This window comes from Vulpes vulpes, chromosome 13 (assembly GCF_048418805.1).
Source record: "Vulpes vulpes isolate BD-2025 chromosome 13, VulVul3, whole genome shotgun sequence".
Lineage (NCBI taxonomy): Eukaryota > Metazoa > Chordata > Mammalia > Carnivora > Canidae > Vulpes > Vulpes vulpes.
The window spans coordinates 119,532,584-119,559,781 of record NC_132792.1 but is presented as its reverse complement, the minus strand read 5'-3'; the positions used below and the strand labels follow the sequence as shown (position 1 = coordinate 119,559,781).

The following is a 27,198-nucleotide window of genomic DNA, read 5'->3' as shown; positions in this document are numbered from 1 at the left end:
AATAAATGATAGCCTGAGAAGGAAGAATCTATATATAATTGGGATTCCAGAAGAGGCAGAGAAAGAGTAAAGACAAGAAAGTATATTTGAACAAATCATAGCTGAGAACTTCCCTAATTTGGGGAGGGAAACAGGCATTCAGATCCAGGAGATAGGTTCCCCCCCAAAAAATCAATAAAAACTGTTCAACACCTCAACATTTAATACTGAAAATTACAAATTCCAAAGATAAGGAGAAAATCCTTAAAGCAGTGAAAGACAAGAGATTCTTAACTTAGATGAGGAGAAATATCAGATTAACAGCAGAACTCTCCACAGAGACCTGGCAGGCCAGAAAGGGCTGGCAGGATATATTCAGGGTCCTAAATGAGAAGAACATGCAGCCAAGAATACTTTATCCAGCAAGGCTCTCACTCAGAATAGAAGGAGAGATAAAGAGCTTCCAAGATAGGCAGAAACTGAAAGAATATGTGACCACCAAACCAGCTCTGCAAGAAATATTAAGGGGGACCCTGTAAAAGAAAGAGGAAGCCCAAGGAATTAATCCACAGAAACAGGGACTGAATAGGTATTATGATGACACTAAATTCATATCTTTCAATAGTAACTCTGAACGTGAATGGGCTAAATGATCCCATCAAAAGACGCAGGGTTTCAGACTGGATAAAAAAGCAAGACCCATCTATGTACTGTCTATAAGAGACTCATTTTAGACCTAAGGACATCTCCAACCTGAAAATGAAGGGCTGGAGAACCATTTACCATTCAAATGGTCCTCAAAAGAAAGCAGGGGTAGCCATCCTCATGTCAGTTAAATTAAAGTTTATCCCAAAGACTGTAGTAAGAGATGAAGAGGGACACTATATCATACTTAAAGGGTCTGTCCAACAAGAAGACCTAACAATCGTGAATATTCATGTCCCTAACGTGGGTGCTGCCAAGTACATCAGTCAATTAATAACCAAATTAAAGAGATACTTAGATAATAATACACTAATAGTAGAAGACTTCAACACAGCACGTTCTGCAAATGACAGATCTTCTAAGCACATCACCAAAGAAACAAGGACCTTAAATGATACACTGGACCAGATGGATTTCACAGATATATACAGAACTTTCCATCTGAACGCAACAAAATACACATTCTTCTCAAGGGCACATGGAACTTTCTCCAGAATAGACCACATACTGGGTCACAAATCGGGTCTCAACCGATACCAAAAGATCGGGATTAGCAGTAATCATGCCTCAAATAAACCTCATTGGCTATGATAGTGCCACTGTGCAAAGCTAAAAAGATCGGGATTATCTGCGACATATTTTCAGACCACAATGCTTTGAAACTAGAACTCAATCACATGAAGAAATTTGGAAGAAACTCAAACACATGGAGGTTAAAGAGCATCCTACTAAAAGATGAATGAATGAGTCAACCAATAAATGGGAGAAGAATTAAAAAGATTCGTGGAAACTAACGAAAATGAAGATACAACCATTCAAATTCTTTGGGATCCAGCAAAAGCGGTCCTAAGAGGGAAATACATCGCAATACAAGCACCTCTCAAAAAATTGGAAAAAATTCAAATTCACAAGCTAACTTCGCACCTAAAGGAACTGGAGAAAGAACAAGTAAAACGAATGCCAAGCAGAAGAGAGATAATAAAGATTTTAGCAGAACTCAATGAAATAGAGATCAGAAGAACTGTAGAACGGATCAACGAAACCAGGAGTTGGTTCTTTGAAAGAATTAGTAAGATAGATAAACCATTAGCCAGCCTTATTTAAAAAAAGAAAAAAGAAAAAAGACTCAAATTAATAAAATCATGAATGAAAGAGATCACAACCAATACCAAGGAAACAAAACAATTTTAAAAACGTATTATGAGCAGAGCAGCTAAAGCCAACAAATTAGGCAATCTAGAAGAAATGGATGCATTTCTGGAAAACCACAAATCACCAAAATTGGAACAGGAAGAAGTAGAAAACCTGAATAAGTCAATAACCAGCGAGGAAATTGAAGCAGTCATCAAAAACCTCCCAAGACACAAAAGTCCAGGGCCAGATGGCTTCTCAGGAGAATTTTATCAAACATTTAAAGAAGAAATAATACCTATTCTACTAAAGCTGTTCCAAAGGATAGAAAGGGACAGAATACTTCCAAACTCATTTTATGAGGCCAGCATCACCTTGATTCCAAAAACCAAACAAAGACCCCACCAAAAAAGGAGAATTATGGACCAATATCCCTGATTAACACGGATGCCAAAATTCTCAACAAGATGCTAGCTAATAGAATTCAATAGTACATTTAGAAGATTATTCACCATGACCAAGTGGGATTTATTCCCATGATGCAAGGTTGGTTCAATACTCGTAAAACAATCAATGTGATAAATCACATCAACAAGAGAAAAAACAAGAACCATATGATCCTCTCAATAGATGTAGAGAAACCATTTGACAAAACACAGCATTCCTGATCAAAACTCTCCAGAGTCTAGGGATAAAGGGAACATTCCTCAGCATCTTAAAACCCATCTGTGAAAAGCCCACAGCAAATATAATTCTCAATGGGGAAACACTAGGAGCCTTTCTCCTAAGATCAGGAACACGACAGGGATGTCCACTCTCACCACTGTTATTCAACATGGTACTAGAAGTCCTAGCCTCAGCAATAAGACAACAAAAAGAAATAAAGAGCATTCAAATGGGCAAAGGAGAAGTCAAACTCTCCCTCTTCACAGATGACATGATACCGTACAGAGAAAACCCAAAAGACTCCACCCCAAGATTGCTAGAACTCATACAGCAATTCAGCAATGTGGCAGGATACAGAATCAATTCCCAAAAATCAGTGTCATTTCTATACACTAAGAATGAGACTGAAGAAAGAGAAAATAAAGGAGTCAATCCCATTTCCAATTGCACCCAAAAGCATATGAATAAACCTAACCAAAGAGGCAAGGGATTTATACCCTAAAAACTTCAGAACACTTCTGAAATTGAGGAAGACACAAAGAGATGGAAAAATATTCTATGCTCATGGACTGGAAGAATTAATACTGTGAAAATGTCTATGCTACCCAGGGCAATTTACACATTCAATGCAATCCCTATCAAAATACCATGGACTTTCTTTACAGAGTTGGAACAAATAATCTTAAGATTTGTGTGGAATCAGAAAACACCCCAAATAGATAGGGGAATATTGAAAAAGAAAACCAGAGCCGGGGGCATCACAATGCCAGATTTCAAGTTGTACTACAAAGCTGTGATCATCAAGACAGTGTGGTACTGGCAGACACATAAATCAACGGAACAGAATAGAAAACCCAGAAATGGACCCTCAACTCCTTGGCCAACTCACCTTTGACAAAGCAGGAGAGACTATCCATTGGAAAAACAAGTCTCTTCAATAAATGGTGCTGGGAAAATTGGACAGCCATGCGCAGAAGAATAAAACTAGACCATTCTCTTACACCATACACAAAGATAAACTCAAAATGGTTGGAAGATCTAAGTGTGAGACAAGATTCCATCAAAATCCTAGAGGAGAACACAGGCAACACCTTTTTTGAACTTGGCCACAGCAACTTCTTGCAAGATACATCTATGAAGGCAAAGGAAGCAAACGCAGAAATGAACTATTGGGACATTATCAAGATAAAAAGCTTCTGCACAGCAAAAGAAACAGTCAAAAAAGCCAAAGACAACCTACAGAATGGGAGAAGATATTTGCAAATTACATATCAGATAAAGGGCTAATATCCAAGATATATCAAGAACTTATTAAACTCAACACCCAAGAAACAAACAATCCAATCATGAAATGGGCAAAAGACATGGACAGAAATTTCTCCAAAGAAGACATACACATGGCCAACAAGCACATGAGAACATGCTCCACATCACTTGCCATCAGGGAAATACAAATCAAAACCACAATGAGAGGGCAGCCCTGGTGGCGCAGTGGTTTAGCGCCGCCTTCCGCCCAGGGTGTGATCCTGGGGACCCGGGATCGAGTCCCACGTTGGGCTCCCTGCGTGGAGCCTGCTTCTCCCTCTGCCTGTGTCTCTGCCCCCTCTCTTTCTCTCTGAATAAATAAATAAATCTTAAAACACACACACACACACACACACACAATGAGATACCACGCCACACCAGTGAGAATGGTGAAAATTAACAAGACAAGAAATAACAAATGTTGGAGAGGATGTGGAGAAAGGGGAACCCTCTTGTACTGTTGGTGGGAATGTGAACTGGTACAGCCTCTCTGGAAAACTATGTGGAGATTCCTCAAAGAGTTAAAAATAGACCTGCCCTACGACCTTGCAATAGCACTGTTGGGGGTTTACTCTAAAGATACAGATGCAGTGAAATGGCAGGACACCTGCACCCTGATGTTTATAGCAGCAATGTCCACAATAGTCAAACTGTGGAAGGAGCCTCGGTGTCCATCGAGAGATGAATGGATAAAGAAGATGTGGTCTATGTATACAATGGGATATTACTCAGCCATTAGAAACGACAAATATCCACCATTTGCTTCGATGTGGATGGAACTGGAGGGTACTATGCTGAATGAAGTAAGTCAATCGGAGAAGGACAAACATTATATGGTCTCATTCATTTGGGGAATATAAAAAATAGTGAAAGGGAATAAAGGGGAAAGGAGAGAAAATTAGTGGGAAATATCAGTGCGGGTGACAGGATGTGAGAGACTCCTAACTCTGGGAAATGAACAAGGGGTGGTGGAAGGGGAGGTGGGCAGGGGGTTGGGGTTGGGGTGACTGAGTGACGGGCACTGAGGAGGGCACTGGACGAGATGATCCCTGGGTGTTATACTATGCATAATATGTTATACTATGTGTTAGCAAGTCGAACTTATATATATATATATATATATATATATATATATATATATATATATATATATATCTTCTTTAAAATAGCTGAATTAACAGATAAATATTTAAATATAAAATCAAACAGAATGTCTGTTACCAAGTGCTGGGGGCACACACAGACATATAGAAGCTTATGCTTTTAGGTATGAATTTTATCAGCGGTTGGATTATATGAATGTTACACGCTCTTTTCAACAGATGAGGGAATGTGAATCAGGCTTGAGGAATCAAAACTCCGAGAAACTTGAGGAGCATTTCTGTAGGTCTCCTTTACACATTGCTGACATCTCCCCAGGGAAGGGACACCTGCTGAGTGCCTGCTGGGCGCTATGGAAAGCCTCAGGCAGGTGCCACAGAGGGCAGGGCAGGCCACGGGGCTGCCAGGTGGAGAGGCCACCACATCCAAGTAACTCCAGTGAGAGGGGGAGAAAGATGGTCCAGGAAAGGACCAGAGACAAGAACATCTATCCACATGCAGAGAGGGATGAGGGATGGGCAGCCCCCCAAGAGCCCCCAGCATCTGTAAAGGAGGAAGAGAGAGCCAGCCAGGTGTGGTGGAGGGGGGCACGGGGAGGGCAGTGATGGAAAGGAGGCTGATGGGCAGCCGCGGACCAGATCCTGGGTGGGTTAGACTTCCTGTCCTGAGTGCTGTTTACCTTGGGGAGTAGGGGCGGGAGCAGGGTGGATGTCAGCAGGGAAAGGACAGAAGGAGTTCTGTGCTTCTGAAGGATCAACAGAGCAGTAAGTGGAGGGGTTTGGAGGAGAAGACTGGGGCCAGGGAAGCCAGTGAGGAGACTGCTGTGGTGCCTAAACAGGGGACCCATGGGAGAGACTGGGTGGGTGGGATGGGCCACCCTAGGCTGTGCACCTATCCTGCTCTGCCCTGTGTGCCCAGATCTCTGCTACTGGTGGTGGGGTTCTCACTGGTCCTGGGGCTCCAGGAGCCAGGCCTGGGTCCCCTTGTGTCCTCCACTTGCTCTAGGACAGGCTTCATCCCACAGTCCTCCTGGGTGGTGGGTGCAAGGCAAATGGTAGAAAAATGTTTTACCCAATGTTGAGTTCTAACACTCCTTCTCCCTCCTAGGATTGTTCCTCATTGTTCTGATGTCCAGTTTGCCTATTTTCCTTCTGCCAACTTTTTGGGTCACTTAAGATTCTCTAAATTAGTTTTTATTTATTGAGTTTTATTAGTTTCAGGGGTAGAATTTAGCAGCTCATCAGGTGCATACAACACCCAGTGCTCATCACCTCAAGGGCCTACCTATTAATGCCCATCACACAGTTATCCCTTACCCCATCCACCTCTCCTCCTGCAACCCTCAGTTGTTCCATAGAGTCTTATACTTTGCCTCCCTCTCAATTTTCATCTTCTTTTAGCTTTCCTTCCCTTTCCCTATGTTCATCTATTTCATTCCTTAAGTTCCATATATGAGTGAAATCATATGATATTTGTCTTTCTCTGCCTGACTTATTTTGCTTAGTATAATACCCTCTGATCCCATCCATGTCCTTGCAAATGGCAGGATTTCATTCTTTTTGATGGCTAATAAGCCATTGTATCCTTTGTTATATCACACCTTCTCTATTCATTCACCCTTCGATGGACATCTGGGCCCTTTCCATAATTTGGCTATTGTGCTATAAATATTGGGGTGCATGTGACCCTTCAAATCACTATTTGTTTATGTTTGCATACATTCCTACTACTGCAATTGCTGGGTCATATGGTAATTCTGTTTTTGACTTTTTGAAGAACCCTATACTGTCTTCCAGAGTGGCTATACCAACTTGCTTTCCCACCAGCAGTGTAAGAAGGTTCCCCTTACTCTACTCCTCTCCAACATCTGTGTTTCCTGATTTGTTAATTTTTACCCATTCTGATCTGTGTGAGGTGGTATCTCATTGTGGTTTTGATTTGTATTTCCCTGATGCTGAGTGATGTTGAGTAATTTTTTCATGTGTCTTTGGCCATTTGTCTTCTTTGGAGAAATGTCTGTTCGTGCCTTCTGCTCATTTCTTGACTGGATTATTTGTCTTTGAGTGTGGAGTTTGAGAAGTTCCTTATAGATTTTGGATTCTAGCCCTTTTCTGGTAAGACAGTTGCAAATATCTTCTCCCATTCCATAGCTTGCCTTCTAGTTTTGTTGGCTGTTTCCTTTGCTGTGCAGAAGCTTTTTATCTTGATAAAGTCCCAATAGTTAATTTGCCTCTGTTTCCCTTGCCTTTGGAGATGTGTCTAGCAAGAAGTTGTGATGGCCAAGGTTAAAGAGGTTGCTGCCTCCATTCTCCTCCAGGACTTTGATGGATTCTTGTCTCACATATAGGTCTTTCATCCATTTTTTAGTTTATTTTTTATATGGTGTATGAAAGTGGTCCCGTTTCATTTTTCTGCATGTTTCTGTTCAGTTTTCCCAACACCAGTTGTTGATGAGACTCTCATTTTTCCATTGAATATTCATTCCTGCTTAGTTGAATATTAGTTGACCATACTTTTAGTGATCCATTTCAGGGATCTCTATTCTGTTCCATTGATCTACATGTCTGTTTTGGTGCCAGGACCAAACTATCTTGATGAGCACAGCTTTGTAATAGAGCTCGAAGTTCAGAATTGTGATGTCTCCACTTTGGTTTTCTTTCTCAGCATTCCTATGGACTTTAGGGTCTTTTCTGGTTTTATACAAATTTGAGGAATATCTGTTCCAGCTCTATGAAAAATACCATTGGTATTTTGATAAGGATTGCATTGAATGTGAAGATTGCTTGGGGTAGCATAGAGATTTGAACAATATTTATTCTTCTGATCCATGACCATGGAACATTTTTCATTTCTTTGTATCTTCCTCAATTTCTTTCATATGTATGTTCTATAGTTTTCAGAATACAGATCCTTTACTTCTGTAGTTGGGTTTATTCCCAGAGATCCTATGGTTTTTGATACAATTGTAAATGGGATCAAGTCATTGATTTCTCCTTCTACTTCATTGCTAGTGTATAGAAATGGAAGTGACGGGACACCTGGGTGGCTCAGCAGTTGAGCATCTGCCTTGGGCTCAGGACGTGATCCTGGAGACTCAGGATCAAGTCCCACATCGGGCTCCCCACAGGGAGCCTGCTTCTCCCTCTGCCTGTGTCTCTGTCTCTGTCTGTGTGTGTGTGTGTGTGTGTCTCAGGAATGAATAAATTTTTAAAAAATGGAAGTGACTTCTGTGCATTGACTCGATACCAGATTTTGCCAAATTTCTATATCAGTTCTAGGAATTTCTGTATGGAATCCTTTGTGTTTTCTACAGAGAGTTGCATGTCATCTTTGAACAGTGAGAGTTTGACTTCTTTGCCACTTTGAATGCCCTTTATTTCTTTTTATCATCTGATGCTGAGGCTAGGACTTTCAGTGCTATATATTGAACAGCAGTGATGAGAGTGGACATCCCAGTCATGTTCCTGATCTTAGGGGAAAAGTTCTCAGTTTTCCCCATTGAGAAAGGTAAGAGTTTTTAAATTAGTTTTTGAAACAACTGGTTAAGAACATTTCTGACACATTTTTGCATTTCTAATAATTAATTTTGCAAAAATTTGCAAAGAAAGATGGTTTTGTTTAAATCCTTTTGGAAGGCTTTCATTTGCTTTTTATACTTTTTAAGACATCTTATCTAGTTTTTTCTAAGAGGAAATCTTTAAAATTTAATTTTTATGATTAAGGCATCTAAAGTGATGCAAATACTCTGATAGAAGACTTGATTTTTTTAAGCCTGTTTAGGCCAACATACTTCAAATCAAATGATTGTTGGAATTCCTGACTGGGCCTCACCTTACCGTATATGCAGGGTCTAAAGACTTCCTTCTGGGATTTTACTGTGAGAATTTGACATTTGCTGTATACCATCCACTAATTTCTGTAGTGAGATTCCTGATGCTCAAACTGCCATCTCTGTCAAGGAGAAGTAGCTCTTGTATTTTCCTTCAAGCTCATACAAGACAGGACCAGAGTCATCAAGCTTCCAGGACACCAGCAAATGTTCTTTCTGTTGCTCAGAATGCCAACTCCACTCAAGCTCTCAGACATTAGGGGACAAGGAGGAGATCAGGTGCAGCTGGACAGAGTCCCCCATGATCCTTTCAGGGTGTGGAAGGAGCTGGGGTCAGCCACAGTTTCGAAGCTTGATGAGGTAAAAGCTAAGATGCAGAAGAAAGAAGTGGACAGTGTGACGCTGCTGTAGCACCTGCTGTCCCATCACATCACTGGCACGTTTATAAGAGGAGGAGCCTCTTCTGTTTCAGAGCCGAGGAAGCAAAGCTACAGAGGTGCTTGCTCAACACGGGCCTTGCCTAGGGCACACAGTGTTGGGTCAGGCACATGTGTGCCACCCTGCCAGCTCGGGCACTCTCTTTCCCCTCAGCTGATTCCCAATGTGGTTTTTGCTCTAATCTGAGGAAACACTGGACAATATGGAAGTTGATAAATTATGACCCAACTTTCCCCTTGGTTGTCTATGACACAAGAAAATTATTTCAACATGTCTACTACCACCCTTTCCTCAGCATGTGGCAGCAGGGCCTCAGGCCCACCAATCCTGTGACACTGTTCCTGCTTAGGTCACTCATAACCCTCTACCATTAGGCAACCCAGTGGTCACTGTCAGTGCTGATCTCACAGACCTTCTCGTGCTGGGTGACAGGGGACCATCGTCTCTTTCCTGAATACTCCTTGTCTGGTATAGATCTGTACTCCGATGGGTCCTCAGCCCACCTCATGCAAACAATGCCGGTTGCGCTAGGCAAAGCTGAGGGTGCTGGGGACACAGTGGTGACCGAGGACACAGTCGAGACCAGGTGCCTGCTCTCACAGAGGTCTAAGTGTGCTAAGGTCCCAATGTAGCAATGATCTTGGTCGTCATGGGTACAGATGAAGAACCGAGGTGAGATCAGAATGAGCCAAGGTGAGTTGTGAAGACAAGAGGATGGAGGCAAGAAGGCTCTACAGGTTGGGTAGGAAGCTGGGAGTAATCTACCCAAACAGGAACCACTGGGGGGTTTTCAGGACGGTGAGTTCATGTGATTCCCACTTTAATGATCACTTCAGGGCAGACACTGTATGGAGGATGAATTAGAGGACAGGAGAGGGACGAGGGAGCTCAGGGAGTAAGGCCTGGAACAGGTACAGTGTGAGAGGACTGGTGCCCGGACAGAAGGGTGGACAGGGGAACCAGGGCTTGCTGGAGGTTCAGACCCAGGATGGAGGAAAAGATGAATCCAGGGTGATGTCCAGGTGTTTTGCTGAGGCAGCTGGGAGGATGCTGTGAGTGGACTGAGCTGTAAATACAAGTAAAGCCTGGGAAGGAGCAGGTTGGGGTGAGGAGACAGAGAACAGGAACCCAGTGTTCTACGGGGTGACTCTTGCTTTGAAGAGCAGTACATGAGGTGGAGGTATGTGGGGGTCACCTCAGGACTGGAGATGCGGCCCCAGCACAGCCAGGATCCCTAGAGCCCTGGGATTCACTCAGGTCACCCAGGAAGGCAGTGTGGGAAGGGGGGAACTGAGGACCTGGTGCTAACCAGCAGAGGATGGGGGCCAGGAAGGGACAGAGAGGGGGCGGCCAAGGGATCACTTGCTGAGTGCAGAGTCACAGAAGCCATGGGGAAAAATTCATACAATTAAAATTATAATAAAAAATAAAGAGTAGGCTACACAAAAAAGCTACACAATCTCTAAAATAGTGCTCTCTTGTAATTCGTAGTAAGCTGTAGATATTTGCCTTCATGCACGATCACTGGCACTCAGCTCCTGTAATCTAGTAATTTCTATAGAAGAGCCCAAGGGAGGACTCTTGTTGTATTTAGGATTGGTCCCAGTTCCCACAATCAGGCCAGAGCAGCGAGGGTGCAATGGGTGCTCTATGGTTCATGACAAGCCCTTCCGACCACACCTGAACATGTGTGACAGACTTTAGGGAACCTGCCAAGGACGGGGGTGGCTGCCAGGGGATCAACCGTGTTAGCAGGTGCGAACCCAGGGACCCACTCACTGACGACCTGGGAGGGAGGAGTCCTGGAGCGTGAGATCCTCCATCCCCAGTGGTCATGGGTTTATCAGGGTGTTCATGTAATGAGGACTCTAAAACCCCAGAAACACAGGGTTAGGAGGTCTTCGGGTGGGATCACCCACAGGCGCTGGAAGGGGCTCACCTAGAGGGATGGCAGCTCCGCACCCCTCCCCACATGCCTTGTCCCCAGCTCCTCTGCCCCCGGCTGCTCGTGACTTATACCCTGTATAACTGACCCCTAAGCTAGGAAGGACTCCGGGTCCCCATTGCCGGGTGAGCTGCCCCAGGAAATCAGCAGCCTGACAGGCCGCTCATAGGAACCCGCGGGGCACAGCCAGGTGCTCAGAGACACAGACCAGAACTGCCTGGCATCCGAGTGGAGGCACAGGTGCGGTGGCCTGAACCCTCCCCCATGGGGTCTGACCTGAGCTGCAGGTAGACAGTGTCAGGACTGCCTCAGATCCTAGGACGCCCAGCTGGGGACCCGAAAATCACCAAGGGGCTCAGTGTGGGGGAAGAACTCCCTCCAGGGTCAGCCGAGGTGTGGTGGGGGCTCTGCGGGCCACGGGGAAACGCGGCAGAGCTTGTTCACCCATCAGGCACCGTACCTGCCCTGAGGCTTTCTCCTTTCTCCTATCACTACATCATACTTTCTTGAAAATTAACCATTTCATCTACATTTTCAATGTATTTGTATAAAGTGAAGCAAAAATTTTTCTTTCACTTACTTTGAATTTGTGGTTATTTCCTGATTTTTCATATGATCTTTTGGGCACTTAGGATTTCGGGGCGGAGGGATGAAAGATTGCAGAGACCAGAACCTGCGTGAGCCCAGGTGCCACCAAGGCAGAAAAAACCCCCTGATGCAGGAGACAGTAGGGTCCCCACAGGGATGTTGGGTGCTGAGCAGGGAACTGCATGATCAAAGAAGAGGCAGGTGGCCGAGGGTCAGGACAAGATGGGACTGAGGGAATTTCCAGAGACCAACAAGGTAGTGAAGGCGCAGGCAGGAGCTCCCCCAGCAGGCAGGTGACAGGTGCACCTGTGGGTCTGTCTGTCTGTCTCATATAAAGTAATTTATGAAGCAAGGACACACAGACTACAGAAGAGACTCTTCCCTCTGAACAGGGATGAGTTCCAGCTCTCAGGAAAACTGAGAACAGCCACTAGAGGGAAGGTGGGGCCACAGTCCTTGTGGGATCAGGCTCCTGGTGATCATGTTCCACGAGCACTTCTGGGCTTCTGTATTTCTGTCCTCACTCTGAGGATCGTGACAATAGAATAAAGTCCTTGCACACAAGGTGCTCGGCACAGGGAGCGCTGGATCACTGGTCCTGAGCTGGAGGAAGACACCATGCGGGGGAGGGGACGGGGTCATTTCTCGACAGGGGGAAGCCCCACAGGGCAGAGGGAGTAGGTGCAAAGTGCAGGTTGGGGGCTGGGCAGGACACCCTTGTGGGGGGGGTGGGGACGGGGGTGTGGGCTGAGCAAAGGGCATGGGGCAGGGGGACGGAGGTCCGGGCATCACCGCTGGAACAGGCCAGTGAGCCCCGGGACAGGGGCACCAGAGAGAGAGAAGGGCACCGGAGATAGGAAGAGGCCCTGCCCAAACCCTCAGGAGCAGAGCAGGTGAGGGAGGAGGGGCGCTAGAGGGGCCCCAGAGAAGTCTGGGAAGTCGGCAGGAGGTGAGGGGCCCAGGGAGTGGCCAGTAGGGTCCAGTAGGAGTGGGAGCAGGAAACATTGTCACCAGGGTCACATTCGGGTCACCTGCTGGTGCTCTAGGGGTCCCTGTGAGGTGAGGCCCACGGTGGGCTCAAGTGTTGGGCAGGGGGCAGAGAGACGGGGTGAGGGCTGCAGGGAAGGGGCAACAGGTCAGGGGGACGAACCACGGAGAGGCATGCGCAGACGGCACGTCCCCAGAGAAGGGCTGACCATGACGGATTCATGGCGCCCCCGAATAGCTCTCCGCACATAACTGAGTGCGGACTGAGTTCAAGACTCGGCTGGAGGTGGGATGTTGTGAGTCACAAAGGTTGTCCCAGGGGTGAGGGTCTGAAAGGCAGTTTGATGTATAAAGGGTGAGGAGGAGGGTTCTCTCAAGGGGTGCCAGGTGGCTGGGCCTGAGCAGTCATGACACATGTTTCTGTCAATTTATTTACTCAGTTTCCCCTCTTGAAAGACCTACAGATTGTCACACGCAAACGTGTGCAGAACCATTTAGCATAGACGCTAACTGAATCTTGGACCAGCCAGGCCCTCACCAGAAGAGTCAGGTGAGGAAGAGGTGGGACCAGAGCTGCAGGCATCATGCTCCCAAGACAGCTGTCTCCGGAGGGCGGGATTCGCTGGCTTCTTCCAATGAAATCCTCATCAGGCTACGCCTGCCCTGCGGACCTCACTGTAGACAGTAGTGAGAGGCTTGTCCCCTTCCAGACGTGCTGCACCTCTACCCTGGAATGCAGACAGAGGGTCCTGCAACAGCAGACAGACAGAAAGCCCCAACAGGACCCCCACAGACCCAGTGCTGCTGACATGTCCTCCCCTAGTCACGCAGCACTGCATGGGCCCTGAGGTGAATTTCGTAGCTAATACTGTGTTGTCCTGAAAGGGTTCCAGGGGTACAGTGGTCAGACCCTGTGGATGACGGGCATTGAGAAGCACACACCCAGGCACACAGGGATGTGGGAGGACCCAGGCTGCCCCCTCCCCCAGCCTCACCTTGTCCCTGCTGTCTCCAGATCCCTGCTGGCTCAGCTCTGCATAGTGAATGCCACCATCGGGGTCCCTGTGCTCCTCCTGCGACCCTGCACCTGGGTCATACACAGAGGGAGCTGAAGTCTGAGCCCTGGAAACCTGTACCCTCCCCTCCATGACCCCAAGGCCATGGCCGCCCCCACCAGCCTCCTGCAGGGACATCCCCTGAGCAGTAGATGCAGGAGGAATGGAGCCCAGGGTCCACGGGAGGGAGGTGTGTGGGCCCGGGGAGGAGAAGTGCAATCTGCCTCTCCCAGGCTCCAGGCTCTTCTTCACTCGTGTCCTCCAGAGGAACAGTCCAGCTCCCAGGATCAGCAGCAGGACCACAACAGTCCCCAGGATGCTGGGTAGTTGGGAGGCATCAGCCTGTCCCTGTGGATCTGCTTCCCTCCACAGAGTGATGGAGAAGGTTAAGGACAGAGAGAAGGACAGACGCCCATTGCCCAGCACGTACGTGGACATGTCTGAAGGCACCTGCTCAGAAGCTGAGGAGGGAGCAGCATGGCAGGTGCTTTCACTCAACACTTCCCGAGCTCCTGCTTGAGGCCCGGGTGCTGAGAGGAACAGGACATGGTGCCCACCCCTGAGGACACCTCAGTGGGAAGAGGGTGAGAAGGTGCCAGAGGGAGCCAGCCAGAGCCATCCCAGGGCACAGGAGCTCCCAGCCTGTACTCAGGTGGTCAGGGAGGGCCTCCTGGAGGAGGTGATGGGAAACCTCATCCTGAGGGAGGAGTGCAGGGAGCAGACAGGCAGGGTGGGTGCGGCCTTCCAGGAAGGAGGGCCATGAACAGGGAGGGGGGCACCTCGCCAGCCCTGGAGCTCCAGCACCCCCTGGGGCAGGTGGGAAGGGGACCAAGCAGGGAGGAGCCAGATAGGAGGGTGAGAGGGAGGCAGGGGCCCTTTTGCAGAGGGTCCAGTGGGTCCCTGAGCGATGAGCTCCCCTGGGATCGGGGATACTGAGGCATCAGGGCCCCAGCAGCTGGTAGAGGAAGGGGGAGGGCCGAGGGGGCACACGGGGCACCGGGTCTCTCATTCACTCAGGGAAACACGGACTGTGAGCAAACAGCCCGCTGCCGAGCAGGGACAGGAATTGACAGGAGAAGCAGACGTGGCCGCTGCCATCCAGAGCTTGGGGCTGCAGAGGAGGCTCATCCTGGCCCAGAACCTCACTCTCAGTGTGGGGGCCCCTGGCGACTCCTGAGAGGAGGCAGGTATGAGAGCAGGACGGCAGCAGCTCCTGCGGGGCCTCAGCCCCTGAGGCCCAGACCCCAGGGTCAAACTCTCTTCATGCTGGACCTGCCCCCAGCGGCGGCCCAAGGGACTGCTTGAGTGTCAGGGCCCAGAGCCAGCTGGAGCTAAGGGGTCCCTGGATGGAGGTAGGGGGAGTGAGGATCCTGACCTGCAAGGGCTGAGGGCAGAGGGAGGAGCCTGACCAGAGGCTGGAGGCTGAGGAGAGCAGGACACATCCAGGACCCAGGCCAACAGGGGGGCGACCTGTATCCGCGAGCCCACAATTTGGCAGAGGAGCCCCCGGCCCTCAATCCTGAAGGAGTGGCTGGCTCACACTCCCTCTGGTGGCACAGACCACTGACATCCCCCAACTCCCCTCCTGAAAACCACCCTGGACACAGGGAATGATGGGTGAGGGTGGGCAGAGGTCCCTGCTGGGTGCTACCTGGACCAGCAGGGGTGAGGGTGGGGGTAGAGGAGCCCAGGAGCAACACCCAAAGGCAAAAGCAGGTGGATGTCCCTGCCAGACTCTGGATGGGGTGGCCAGGTGAAGGGTGGTGCCATAAACAAAGGGACAGACCTGAAAACCCTCACCCAGGGCTGCCTGAGCATCAGGAGCCCCTCCCCTCTGCAGGATGCACTTCCTGTGGCCACAGATGTTCCCAAGATCCAAGGTGGCAGTTTTATGTTCCACCTGGTTCCTGAGCACACAGGTGAGGCTGGCGTTGGTCTGGCTCAGGGGCAGGCTCAGAGCCAGGGTCCAGGGGCTGTGGGCTGGTCCTGTGGCCTCTCGTTGTTCCAGCTCCCTGGGGAGTCCCCTGCTCTCCCAAGACAGAATCAGGTCCTCCCTGGTTCCCGGGGTGTCACACTGCACGGTGACATTGCACCAGCCTGGGGTGATGGACAGATTCGTGGTCCTGATCTGGGGAAGGGGCAGGGGCTCTGCGGCAGGAAGGACAAGAGGATGGAGGGTCGTGTGAGTGGAAAATATCACACCTCAGGCTTTGTCCTGTGGAATCTCCCTGAAGCTCTGGCCTCCTCCCCCTCAGCATGGTGAAAGCATTTTATAGATGACACAGAAGTGACCAATTATACAGCAGGTGCATAAGGATGGAGCCAGTGAGTTCAGCTCTATGTGACTTCTGTAGATTGAGAAAGACTAAAACTATCACGTGAAGAAATAAATGCTGGAGCCCACTGACCCACAACTAATTAGTTAAAGAAAGTGAGGTGTCCCCTAGAAGAAAGAGAAGTCTAGGGCCTGATTTATCAGGATCTAGAGCCTGCCTGTGCTTATGCTCAGATGATGCCCAAGCCCTGATATTGGCCCCATGTTCCCACCAGGAAAGACTGTTATGAGGGGCACCTTGGTGCCCCCTAGGAAAAACCACCCTCTGTGTGGTTGGAATATGCACTGAACTTTGGTTCCACCCATGAAGACAAGGGACAGGCTAACAGGCTAACACAGATGCTTAGAATCTGTCGGACCTGAGGCTGCCAAGGCCACTCTCTCTGGAGCAGACAGCTCCCTGGGCAGAGGGGGGTGCAGGGAGAGAGCAGGATGCTCCCTGAGATCCTGAGCAAGGACTGCCATGTGAACTCCTATATCTGTGGAGGGTTAGAGCTGGACCAGTGGAGTCTGTGAGTGAGCTGCTCGGGCTGAGGCTGAAAGAGGATCGGGGGAAAGGGTGGAGAACCACATGTGGGCGTCTGGATCCGACTTTGCAATGAGTGACCCCAGCTATGCTGAAGTGCTGACCCTCAGAACCTGAAGGTGTCTGAGATTCCAAGTCAATGGTGGGCTGAGGCTGCTAACCAGCTGAGCCTAAACCAGAGATGGTCTGGATGTCTTGATGGGCCCCATGTGATCACAGGGTCCTCCCAAGTAGAAGGAGGCAGGAGAGGAGGTCCGAGGGACCCAGTGCCAGAGGCACTCATCCCAGCAGTGCTGGCTGTGAAGGTGGAGGAAAGGGCCTCCACCCAGGGAATGCAGGTGCCACCAGGAGGGGGGACAGGAAAAGAAATGGATTCTCCCCGGAGCCTCCAGAGACCAGCACAGCCCTGCCCACACCCAGACCTCAAGGCACAGGCTCTGGGGTCTGACTCCTGCCCAACAGCACAGTAGGACCCTCAGGTGGGGTGTGGTGAGCCCCTGAGGTGTCCTTGCCTGTCCCAGCAGCACAGACAGCTAAGGGACAGCCTGAGAACCCTGAGTCCTGTGGGGACAGTAGTGTTAAGGCAAAATCCCCACTTCCCCCCACAGGGGTTCCCCTCCCGAAGCAACAAAGTGATTCCATCCCTGGGGTGACTGTCAGCTCTGCCTGCCTTTGTGGTGAACACCCTGCATCTGATTCCAGGGGAGAAGAGAGAGTCTGAAGGCTGGGGTCTGGGGGAGCCCTGTGAGCGGGGCGCGGGGACCCTCCAGGGACAGAGGAAGGAGGTGAGCTCTGGGGCTGGGGGAGAGGCCTACACACCATACACAGTCAGGTGGAAATCCTGGTCATATTGTCTTCCTCTCGTGTAGAAGCGCCGAGCCCGGTACAGCCCAGTGTCCTCCAGGGTCAGGTTGTCAATCCTCAGGGTGGTTATGTTGAACACATGGACCCTCTTCTGGAACTTGTCCTGCCAGTTGATCCATTCTGGAACATCTACCCCAGGAAAGACCTGCAGCATGTCTATGTAGTTCGATCTGAATACAATGCCCCATGATATCTTCTCCAGCTCATCTACTGGAGGCAAGTCTGGGTTTCTGAGCACTTGAAATGACACAGAAGCTCCTTGCATCCCCTTCAGGGAAACAGCGTTTCCAGAACTCGGGGTCCCTGCGCTGCCGACACCTAGGGCATAGGACACAGAAAATGTGAATGGTTTTCCAGTAGGAATAAAGGAGAAAACCATAGAATACATCTTTATAAAAAAAAAGATTTTATTTATTTATTCATGAGAGACACAAGGAAGGAGGCAGATACATAGGCAGAGGGAGAAGCAGGATCCCCGCAAGGAGACTGATGCGGGACCCATCCTAACCCCCGGGATCACAACCTAAGGCAAAGGCAGATGCTCAACTGCTGAGCTACCCAGGTGTCCCCCCTAGAACCCATCTTGTCATGAAATCCCTCCCGTGTGCTCCCTGACTCCTCAAGGCAGGGAATGCATGAATGTGAAGCGATGCTGGAATCACTCCTGTCCCAGGGGAGTGTCCCCTTGACCAGGTCACACGAACTCGCTCACCTGCAGGGTCTTGACCCCTAAAAGCGAGAGGATGAAGTGCATGGGACTTGGACCAACAACAGCTCTAGCACATTTTCGGTCCCTACCAAGAGCATTTCTGCTGGAGGCAGCTGCTCACTGGGCTGCAGAGACCCCTCCTGCTCACAGGCCCTGGCGCCCTCCCCTGGGGTGGAGGCTGCAGCCAGGGAGTCCCCTCTGGGGAGCAGGGAGCAGCTAAGGTGGTAGACGGCCCTCAGGGACAGCGGGTCACACAGAGGGGGACTCCGTCTTGCAGTCACCCTGTGTCTTGCTCTCTGGGGTAAAGCCCGCTGCCATGTTGGGGGCTGACCAGGGGAGAGGCCTACATGGGGAGGGGTGAGGGCCACCTCTGTCCAACAGTCTGTGTGCTCAGCACATGTGGAAGTCTCTTACTTAACACATGTACATGGCCCCTTTTGCAGGTCTGCTTCCCTCTCATGTCCCTGAAGTTTCTCCCCGCCCCCCCCCCACCCTGCAAACACTGTCACACTGAGCTGCTTTGGATGGACTCTCTGCTCAGGGACATAGATCATCCAATGGGGGAGCATCTGACCCCCATGGGTGCATATAAAGCACATGGGGCACACATGTCACATATGAGTGCATGTTTGCTAGACGTGTGGGTAAATACGTCACACACGGTTGTGTACCTGTCACACATAGGTGTGGAGGTGCAGGGATAACTGACTGGGGAGTCTAATCGATCAAAGCAGGTCATGTCCCCTCCTGCCGGCCTCCGCTCATTGCCCTCCTGAGAGACCCCAGCGAACTCTTCTTGATAAATCTTAGGTTTGCCATCAACACACAGTGACCACATCTCTTCTTAAAGATTTATTGATATTAGAGAAAGAGCGTCAGAGAGCAAGTGGTGGAGAGGCAGGGGAGAGAGACTCAAGCATACGTCCTGCTGACCACGGAGCCTGACCCGGGGCACAATTAACAACCCTGAGATCCTGAACCGAGGCCAAATCAAGAGTCTGCCGCTTACCCGCTGGCCACTCGGGCCCTCCAATACCATATTAATTTTAATGAGAATCTCTCCTGTAAATGAACCTGGTGGCTCCCCCATGAATTCACTGACAGAACAGTGTCCTGTAGACCTGCGTCCCCACCCCAGTCAGCTCCCGGGCCTCATTTAATGGTGAAATGTGCACAATGTGGCACACACAGGACACTAAGCATAAATCAGAGACACAGCCCTTGTTCCCCAAGGGGCAGCAGGTCAGTCTCCGGGACGACACCTGCCCCAGGGCGGCTCCCCGAGTCTCCTGAGCACACAGTGTCTCTCTCTGAGCTCCAGCCGGAGGGGTCAGCCCAGGGGGGCAGGGAGAAAGAAGCTGGGGTACTCTGGCCAGGCTTTTAATTGGGAGCTTCTCATCCGCTCCCCTGCAGTTCCTGTCCTGAGGGTGCCCTGCACCTCCGCGTCCCCACACCACGGAGCAGCTGGGCTCCTTCAGACAGTACTGGCACCCCCTGCTCAGGAGCAGAGGCAGGGAGGGCAGAGGGCCAGGGGATCGCCGGGGGCCTGGAGAGAGCACCCCTCCCTTCTTGGAAGGATGAGGACATGAGACAAAAAGCCTGGCTCCTGGCTCTGAAGGTCCCCAAACAGGCTCCCTGGCTATCGGCACTTGTCAGGATCAGGACTAGGACAGGACAGGAGGTTCCACATAGAGCAGAGGCTCGGAGAAGCCCCAGGAGAGTCCAGACCAAGGGGACACACCCTGTCCCAGGATGTCACAGCTGGGGGGACTTCCAGGGGACCTTTCCCAGAGGAGGGGCTCCATCGGGTGAACCTGTGCAGGTCACACAGGGCAGAGCAGACCTGAAGCTGGATTCCCTGTCCCCAGTCCCTTGCTTCCCCCACAGGGAATCCTAAACTCTCCCTCTGGCCCCTCCCCTCCCTGCCCTCACCCCCCTCCCCTGCTCTGTCCAGGGGCTCCTCCCTCCCAGCACTGCTGTCTGGTCAGCAGGGTCTGAGGTGTTCTGTGGTTCTTTCTTTCTTTCTTTCTGTCTGTCTGTCTGTCTGTCTGTCTTTTTCTTTCTCTTCCTACCCAGAGCTTATGGAGGAAATTATAATTTACTCTATGTGTCAGATTAAAAAAATTGAAAAGTGAAAGTCCACATATTGTTGACATGTAGTTACTCCTTAAAAGGGTCTCACTGTTCTGCAAAGCTCAGTTCTTAACGTGTAAACACCCTTTTTACTGAAGCCCAGTGATGCCAGAAATTTCGTAGAATGGGAGTCGCCCTCAGAGAGTATGCTCAAATCAAACACCACAGACAATAAAAAGCTATCGCAAGTTCTTATTTACTTGTTACACAAAAGCAGAGGGTCTGATGAGGTAAGACACAGAAAATAGCGCTGTTAGCACAGACCTTCTTTCAGTTCCCTTTCCGGGAACCCCTCTGCTTCCCTCCTGACCCCCCAGGGCACCCCCACCCGGAGCTGTCCTCAGTCTCCTGTTCCAGGCACAGTCTCACATGGAGCAGGGGCACAGACCCCTTGAATTCTGGAGGCCGCCTTTCCTTCCTTTGCCAACAGAATGTCACCATAATCAGGCCTCATGTCGCCCCAGGAGCCAGAGGACACCTGCTTTCTTCTCCAGCTCAGCCCTGGGCTCAGGGTCAGCCCCACCCGGGCACAGCAGCTGCAGGGGCTGCCCGGTCCCTTGAGCATCGCAGGCCAGGGGGTGTCTGTCCCTACCCTGCGTCCCCGCAGCCCCTGCTTGGTCTCCTCCATTGCTCTCCCTAGGGGGCTGCGGGCTCCCCTGGCCTCACCCCTACTGGGGGTTCCATCCTGCAGCCAGGCAGCCAGGGTCAGGGCTCCCAGCCTGGCCTCCGCCAGAAGCTCCTGTGTTCATTCCCCTCCCCCCGCCGCCGGGGCTGGAAACCAGACGCACCGCGTGTGCTCCATATCTCAGGGCTGCTTCCTCTGCTCCTCCCCAGAGACACCAGACAGCCCCGCAGCTCCTGCCTCCCTGCACGCCCGGTCCTCCCTCCCCGGGAGCCCGGACCACTCACAGAGGAGGAGGCTGGTGAGTCCCAGGAGCCAGGAGGCCCCGCCCAGGTGGAAGTCCCCTGAGCAGGAACCCATGGCAGGCTGCCTCCCTGCTGGGCTTCCGCTGCTGTGGGAGCTGGGGGAACGGGAAGCATCTAGAACACAGAAGAAGATAGGAAGGCATCACTCAAAGAGCCCTTAGCTCTAGTCCCACCCTCTAAGGGCAGGGCCTACTGCACTAGGACCTCTCTGTCCATTGGAGATTAGCCCATTCAGGTCTATCCTGTTATCTCAGCTCCTGCAGTGGGATCAGGAGATCATTGCAGAGCAAATGTAGGAACAGCCCCTCTAGGAGCCCCAGTGCAGGGGAGGCCCCAACCCTGTGCTCACAAGCAGCCTGGTGGTCTCACCTCCCCAGTCTGCACCCCTAGGGCCCCTGACCTGTGTCCCTGGGCTCCCCAACAGCCCCGGACCCTGCTCGCCAGCACCAGCCAATGGCCAGGCACAGAGGCACATCCTAGAGCCAAGGACAGGGCACCTCTCCTGCTTTGGGCCTGTCCTGTCTTTACACCATTTAACCAGTCAGATTTCCTTTCTGAGTTTCTATGAGCATCACTGCCGGGTGTCTAAGGAAGAAGCTGTGAGCACGAGAACCAAGCTCTCCTGAGAAGTGTCCACCACCCTCCACCCGCAGCCCCTATGGGCGTGTCCCTCCTGTCTAGGGCCCGCCCTGTCCCCACGCATAGGGCACAGCCCCCCCAGGAGCAGCACCCCAGCCAGCACTTCCCTGGGAGGCTCTGCTCACTATGGACCTGCGCTCCGACACAGGCAGGGGTGCAGAGGGACAGGCTCCTCTGGCAACAGGAGGACAGCCTATCCTGTCCCACCATGTGGCCTCCTGCAAGTCCCCACATCCAGTCGGGGCTCCCCCGACCCACTCTGAGCCCCGTCAGACCAGAGAGCCCTCAGCCCTGTCCTCTCCCGGCTCCCACCCACTGTTGGGAGATCCCTTCCCAGGGCGTCCCTGAGCCTTGTGGGTACAAACCCCTGGGATGGAGTCCAGACCTGGGCAGTTCAATCCCTGGTCACTTCAGGCGGAGGGGCAGCAAGTGGCTCTGCCCCCGTCCCCATCCCCATTCCCACAGCCCTGGGTGAGCCCTCCTGGGTGAGGACTATTTGCTTGTGGAAACCACAGCTTGGGGTGAGGAGGGGGGCCCTGAGGGAGCCCCGAGGACCTGCTGGGCAAGGACCCTGGAAGGTCAGCCAGCACGCCCTCCATGCTGGCCCAGCACCAGGGACTTTTTACAGCTCTAGGCCACTGGTCTTTCCTGAACCAAGTCCCTGGCACACTAAGGGGGAGAGAGGCCAGGCCTGACCCAGGGCATCCTCTCTCATTCTCACACCCACAAGTAGAAGATACAAGCCTGTGGTTGCAATCTCGAAGCTTCTGACGTCCAGCCCTTTGCAGATCACAGCTCCCCGCCACACTGGCTGAATCACCCACAGCTCAGTGTCTCCAGCCCCAGGCAGGCAGTCAGACCTGCAAGGCTGCTGACTGGAGCAGCTCATGTGGGCACTCCCTGCTCCCCCACTGTCTCCCTGACAAGACACCTGGGCTCAGGTTCAGGGGGGCTCCCTTCTCCCTCCCACTGGCCCCGGGCGTGTGATGGGCACAGGATAGACCAGTGTGCTGGCAGCAGAGCTTCAGGAAGGCAGGTGGGAGATGCCACTCCCACTTCCACCAGGAAGCTGAGCTACTGTGGGCAAAGTCTACCTGCCTCGTGTGTCAACAGATTGGGCCCGCCTGGCAGCTGTGCTGGGAGGAGGGTATAAATGTAGTACAACAACCCCCACCACCACCACCCAGTAGCACCAGCAGCCACAGCCCTGCTTCCCCCTCTGCGTCCTCGGGGAGCAGGGCTGAGTCCGAGGCAGAGGAGGTGGCCGTGGGACCCCCAGGCTGCAGGGGTGCTGGGTGTGAGGAGAGGGAGACTCCAGGAGGAGAGCAGGGTCCTGTGTGTGTGAGATCCCGACCCGGGGACTGTGAAGCCTCCTGTTGTTCTGAATAGACACAGGGCCCAGGCCTCAGGCCCTGGGAATCAAAATGAGCTGTGGGACCTTGGGCAAGTCACTCATCCTTCAGAAACCAGCGCCTTCATCCATCACCTGGCGACCGTGATGCCTGGGCCCTCAGATTGAACTCAGTACCTGCGGGTTCCCTCCTCCTGTGTCTTCACCCCTCTACCTTGCCCATTCCCACACCCCAAACCCCATCCTACCTGCCTTAACCCATGGGTCCTCCGTGGCCTCACCCTCTCCTCTTCAGTTCAGGGACGTCACCCAGGTCTTCGAAAGGCCCTGCAGCCCTGGGGGAGACTCTCAAAGTCCTGTCTTGGTCCTCAGGACACCATATCCCCATGAAGGAAATTCTACAATAGTCACTAACCTGCAGCCACTTGGGGACCTCCTGCTGACAAAATGATGTCAGAAAAAAATAAAAATAAAAAATAAATTTAAAAAAATAAAAATGATGTCAGGATTGACACACAAAGAAAAATGCTGGTTATTTGACTACAATAAAGAGGCCCCCCTGGGACATCTGGGTGGCTCAATGGTTTAGCTCCTGCCGTTAGCCCAGAACATGCTCCTGGAGTCCCGGGATCCAGTCCCACATCAGGATCCCTGTATGGAGCCTGCTTCTCCCTCTGCCTATGTCTCTGCCTCTCTCTCTCTCTCTCTCTCTCTCTCTCTCTGTCTCTATCTCTATCTCTATCTCCATCTCTATCTATCTCTTTCTTTCTCCGGGGAATAAATAAATAAAATCTTTAAAAAAAAAAAAAAAAAAAAAGGCCCCGTCTGGGGTCTAGTGTCAAATCAAGAGCCAAGGATCCCCCCTTGCAAATCAGTCTCCACACCACCACAGTGAGCTGCTGGGCAGATCCTGAGAGCTCAGGATGGGGGTTTTCTCTTGACATTCGGGCTCTTCCAGAAACTTCTTAACCCACCCAGAAACAGCTCCCAGGTGGGCAGAGAGCTCAGGACCCTGAACCGAGGACAAAGACAGGGCAGCATGATTTCTGTGCTGACAGTGGCTTCAGACTAGAAACCCTCCTGGAGGAGCAGGTGCCACAGTCCGCCCCCAGGGGAGCCCGGGCTCTAGGACCAGACACAGTGAGGCTGCATCTCACCCTCCCACCCCTTCCCTGCGTGTCCCCTGGACACATGGCTGCACGGCCCTGAGCCCCCGAGCTCTCCGCACAGTAGGGACGTGGAGCTGCTTCAGGACTCGCTGGGGGAGTCACGGGGCCTGTGCGGGGCCAGCGCATCCCAGGGCCCGGGAGACTCCTATTTGACCCACAGTGCCCTTGGAGGAGAGCCCTCCCGCCTCAGGAACCTGCTGGCTTCGCTACTAGACCAGGTTCGCAGGAGCCCCCTCCTGCCTCTCCATTTCCTACTGTCCCCTCAGAGAAACAGGCCTGACCTGGGTACAGGCAGCCCCGAGGGTAGAAACTCCCTCTCTCAGCCAGCTCCCCTCTGCCTTTCCCCACAGGAGCCTGAAGCCCTCGTCCAGGGAGGAGACATCAGGGTGAATCAGAACATCCTCCCCCACAGGGGCCCTAGGTCTTCACCCACCAGAGAGAAAGGACATGAAACCCTGGAGTGAATGATCCCTGTGAGGCCATCGGATAAGATGGGGCTGGTGGGCAGAGTCCTGCAGACTGGGGGCCCTGGGAGGTCACACAGCGGCTGCCCCTTGTCCCCACTGACTGCACCCTCCACAGCCTGTGGCACACTTCAAGACCCCGGTCACGGGCTCCCAGGCCTCCAGCATTCCTGACCCTCCTGCCCTTCTGGCTGCTCCTCCTCGGGCTCCCCATCCTGACTCTGTCCATTCCTGGGCCTGGCTCCTGGGCCCCTTCCTGTCTACACTCACCTTCCCTTGAACCCCAGACTCAACCCTGCAATTGCCTGCTCAACAGGCCCATGTGGAGGCCCAGGAGTCTCCAGCCTGCCCTCAGCCCTGATCCCACCCTGCTCCTCCCCCTGAACTCCCCCTCTGAGGAGTGCACCAGCACTCTCCATGGAGCCCAGGCCCAGGTCCTGGGGACACCTCGAACCTTTCCTCCCTCCAAACCCCACCTTGACCCATCAGCAAGTCCCGTGGGCTCCAATGTAGTTCACAAAGGACGAGGAGTTCCCAGCACCTCCAGCGGGTCTCCATTCTATCCAGAGCACCTGGAGCACCTCTTGCTAACTGTCCAGGGCCCTGAAGCCAGGAGGTGTCAGAGCCGCATCCAAGCCCAGTGGTTCAGCTCCAGAACCCCCGCGTCTAAGTCGAGTCGAAGGCCCCCGCAGCCCTGTGCCGGGTCCTCTCCCAGGCCCACCCTGGCCACGCGGCCCTGCAGGGTGTCCTCCACACACAGCCCCGTGGCCTCCCCGCCGGCCTCACGCCCCGCCCATGCGCCCCTCAGATGCTCTGCTCACCCCCATCCCACCTAGATAGGACCCAGCACCCTCGGGGCTCGGGCCCTCCCCCACCCCTCTCCCCTCTCCCCCATCACCCCTTCCAGCCCAGCCTGTGGCGACTCCTCCAGCAGCCAGGCTCCCAGCTCCGCACCGTGGCTCCCGTCACCTCTGCCTGCAGCGTCCTTCCTGGACCTACACGGTTCCTGCTCACACCTGCTAAGCCTCTGCCACCAACCCCCTGCCAAGGAAGGCCCATCTAGAACAGCAGCTTCCCTGCCTGACGCTCCTTCTCTTGGGTCACCCACTGACACCACCTGACCTTATACATCTACTTGGTCCCTAGTTTATTTCCAGTGTCTCCCCCTAAATACAAGTACCTGGGGCTGGGAATTAATTTTGTTCACCTGTGGGCCCAGCACTGAGTACCATAGTGAGCACTCCACAAACAGGCTGTGGAGGTGGGATCGCCAGAGGGGAAAGCCGGGATTCCAGAGGGAGACCACCTATCTGGCCTCAAGTCCCAGCTCTGCCCCTTACCGGCTTCAGGAACTTGCAGATTTCAGAACAGTGTCGAGCCTGTAATAAATGCTATAGAGTTTAACTCTTTTAAAATTATAGATTAAAAAAATAAATAAATAAAATAAAATAAAATTATAGATTAAGATGCTATCCTTGATCAACAAACAGGCTGTATATCTGTTACTTGGCGGGAGGAGGGTGAGAGAGAGGCATGGAAGAGAGGAAAATCCTCATCTCTCTGATGGAAAGTACAGAGTGCCTGCAACTGATCTGAAAATACTATGTGAGAACATTATTTTTTAACATCAATTTTTTTAGAAACATAGAGGTAAATGTCCTAAGAAATAGCTAATATTGCAAGTGATTGTCCTCGGGGAGGCGTGCAGGCTCCTGCTCCACGGGAACCCTCGGGCACAGGTCCCCCCCCCCCCCCCCCGCCCACATCTCTGAGATCAGGACCCTCGTTTGCATTGATGTTACCTAGTGGTACAGACAGTCCTGAGGCAGCAGGTCATCCACGCGGTGTAGCTGTGATAAAACACAGCGGCCCCTGGGAACTGGGAGCACATAGGACGGGCTCCCCTGGAGCAGGGGGCTGCGGACACGGGGGGATGGAGGCTCCGTGCTGGAAACACTTGCCCCCACTTTCAATCATGTAACATGAGCTTCATCGTCAGGAGCTCCTGCCAGAGGGAACACAGGACACGTTATTTTCTCAGTGGCAATGATTTTTTAAAATTTAAGTTTGCCAGCTTCAGACTCCTTTTATTGAAGGAGGCCCTACATCCAGTGTGGGCTCGAACCCACCACCCAGATCTAGAATCACCCCCTCTTCTGACGGAGCCAGCCAGGCCCCTGGACCCCCTCTATAAATTAGGTATGACTTGTGAGGACATAAAGCAGGCACCGATTCCTGTGGATTTGCATTTTAATCCTGCGAACAGCTTGATGAGGTCAGTCCCATCAGCGACCACACTGGACTCAGCAGAAGGAGGCACAGAGAGGCTGGCTGACTTGTTCAGGGTCCCAG

The 27,198-nt window shown here is 51.9% G+C and overlaps 1 protein-coding gene and 1 pseudogene across 2 annotated transcripts; both read right to left on the bottom strand.

Moving 5' to 3' along the window:
• Positions 1–1,169: 1,169 nt before the first annotated feature.
• On the bottom strand, positions 1,170–1,295 carry LOC140595229 (U4 spliceosomal RNA; annotated as a pseudogene).
• Positions 1,296–13,087: 11,792 nt separating this feature from the next.
• LOC140594971 (uncharacterized) lies at positions 13,088–26,851 on the bottom strand. 2 transcript variants are annotated; one of them, XM_072732583.1, is made up of 5 exons: positions 26,649–26,851; positions 21,206–21,337; positions 17,410–17,772; positions 13,670–13,761; positions 13,088–13,402 (listed from the first exon to the last, which is right to left on the bottom strand). In XM_072732583.1, the coding sequence occupies exons 2-5, from the start codon at positions 21,276–21,278 to the stop codon at positions 13,322–13,324; spliced, it is 609 nt and encodes a 202-aa protein (XP_072588684.1). In that variant the 5' UTR covers positions 21,279–21,337; positions 26,649–26,851; the 3' UTR covers positions 13,088–13,321. The 2 variants fall into 2 exon arrangements, 1 of the variants encoding a protein (XP_072588684.1); XR_011996288.1 differs by lacking the exons at positions 21,206–21,337; positions 26,649–26,851 and adding an exon at positions 21,085–21,194.
• Positions 26,852–27,198: the final 347 nt, after the last annotated feature.

Excerpts from the sequence above, each read along its gene's own strand:
- LOC140594971 (XM_072732583.1), bottom strand. The coding sequence starts at position 21,278 with ATGGGTTCCTGCTCAGGGGACTTCCACCTGGGCGGGGCCTCCTGGCTC. Across the intron at positions 17,773-21,205 it reads ACTCACCAGCCTCCTCCTCT|GTGTCGGCAGCGCAGGGACC; the intron begins GTGAGTGGTCCG and ends CCTATGCCCTAG. Across the intron at positions 13,762-17,409 it reads TTTCCACCTGACTGTGTATG|GTGCAGGGTCGCAGGAGGAG; the intron begins GTGTGTAGGCCT and ends TGTATGACCCAG.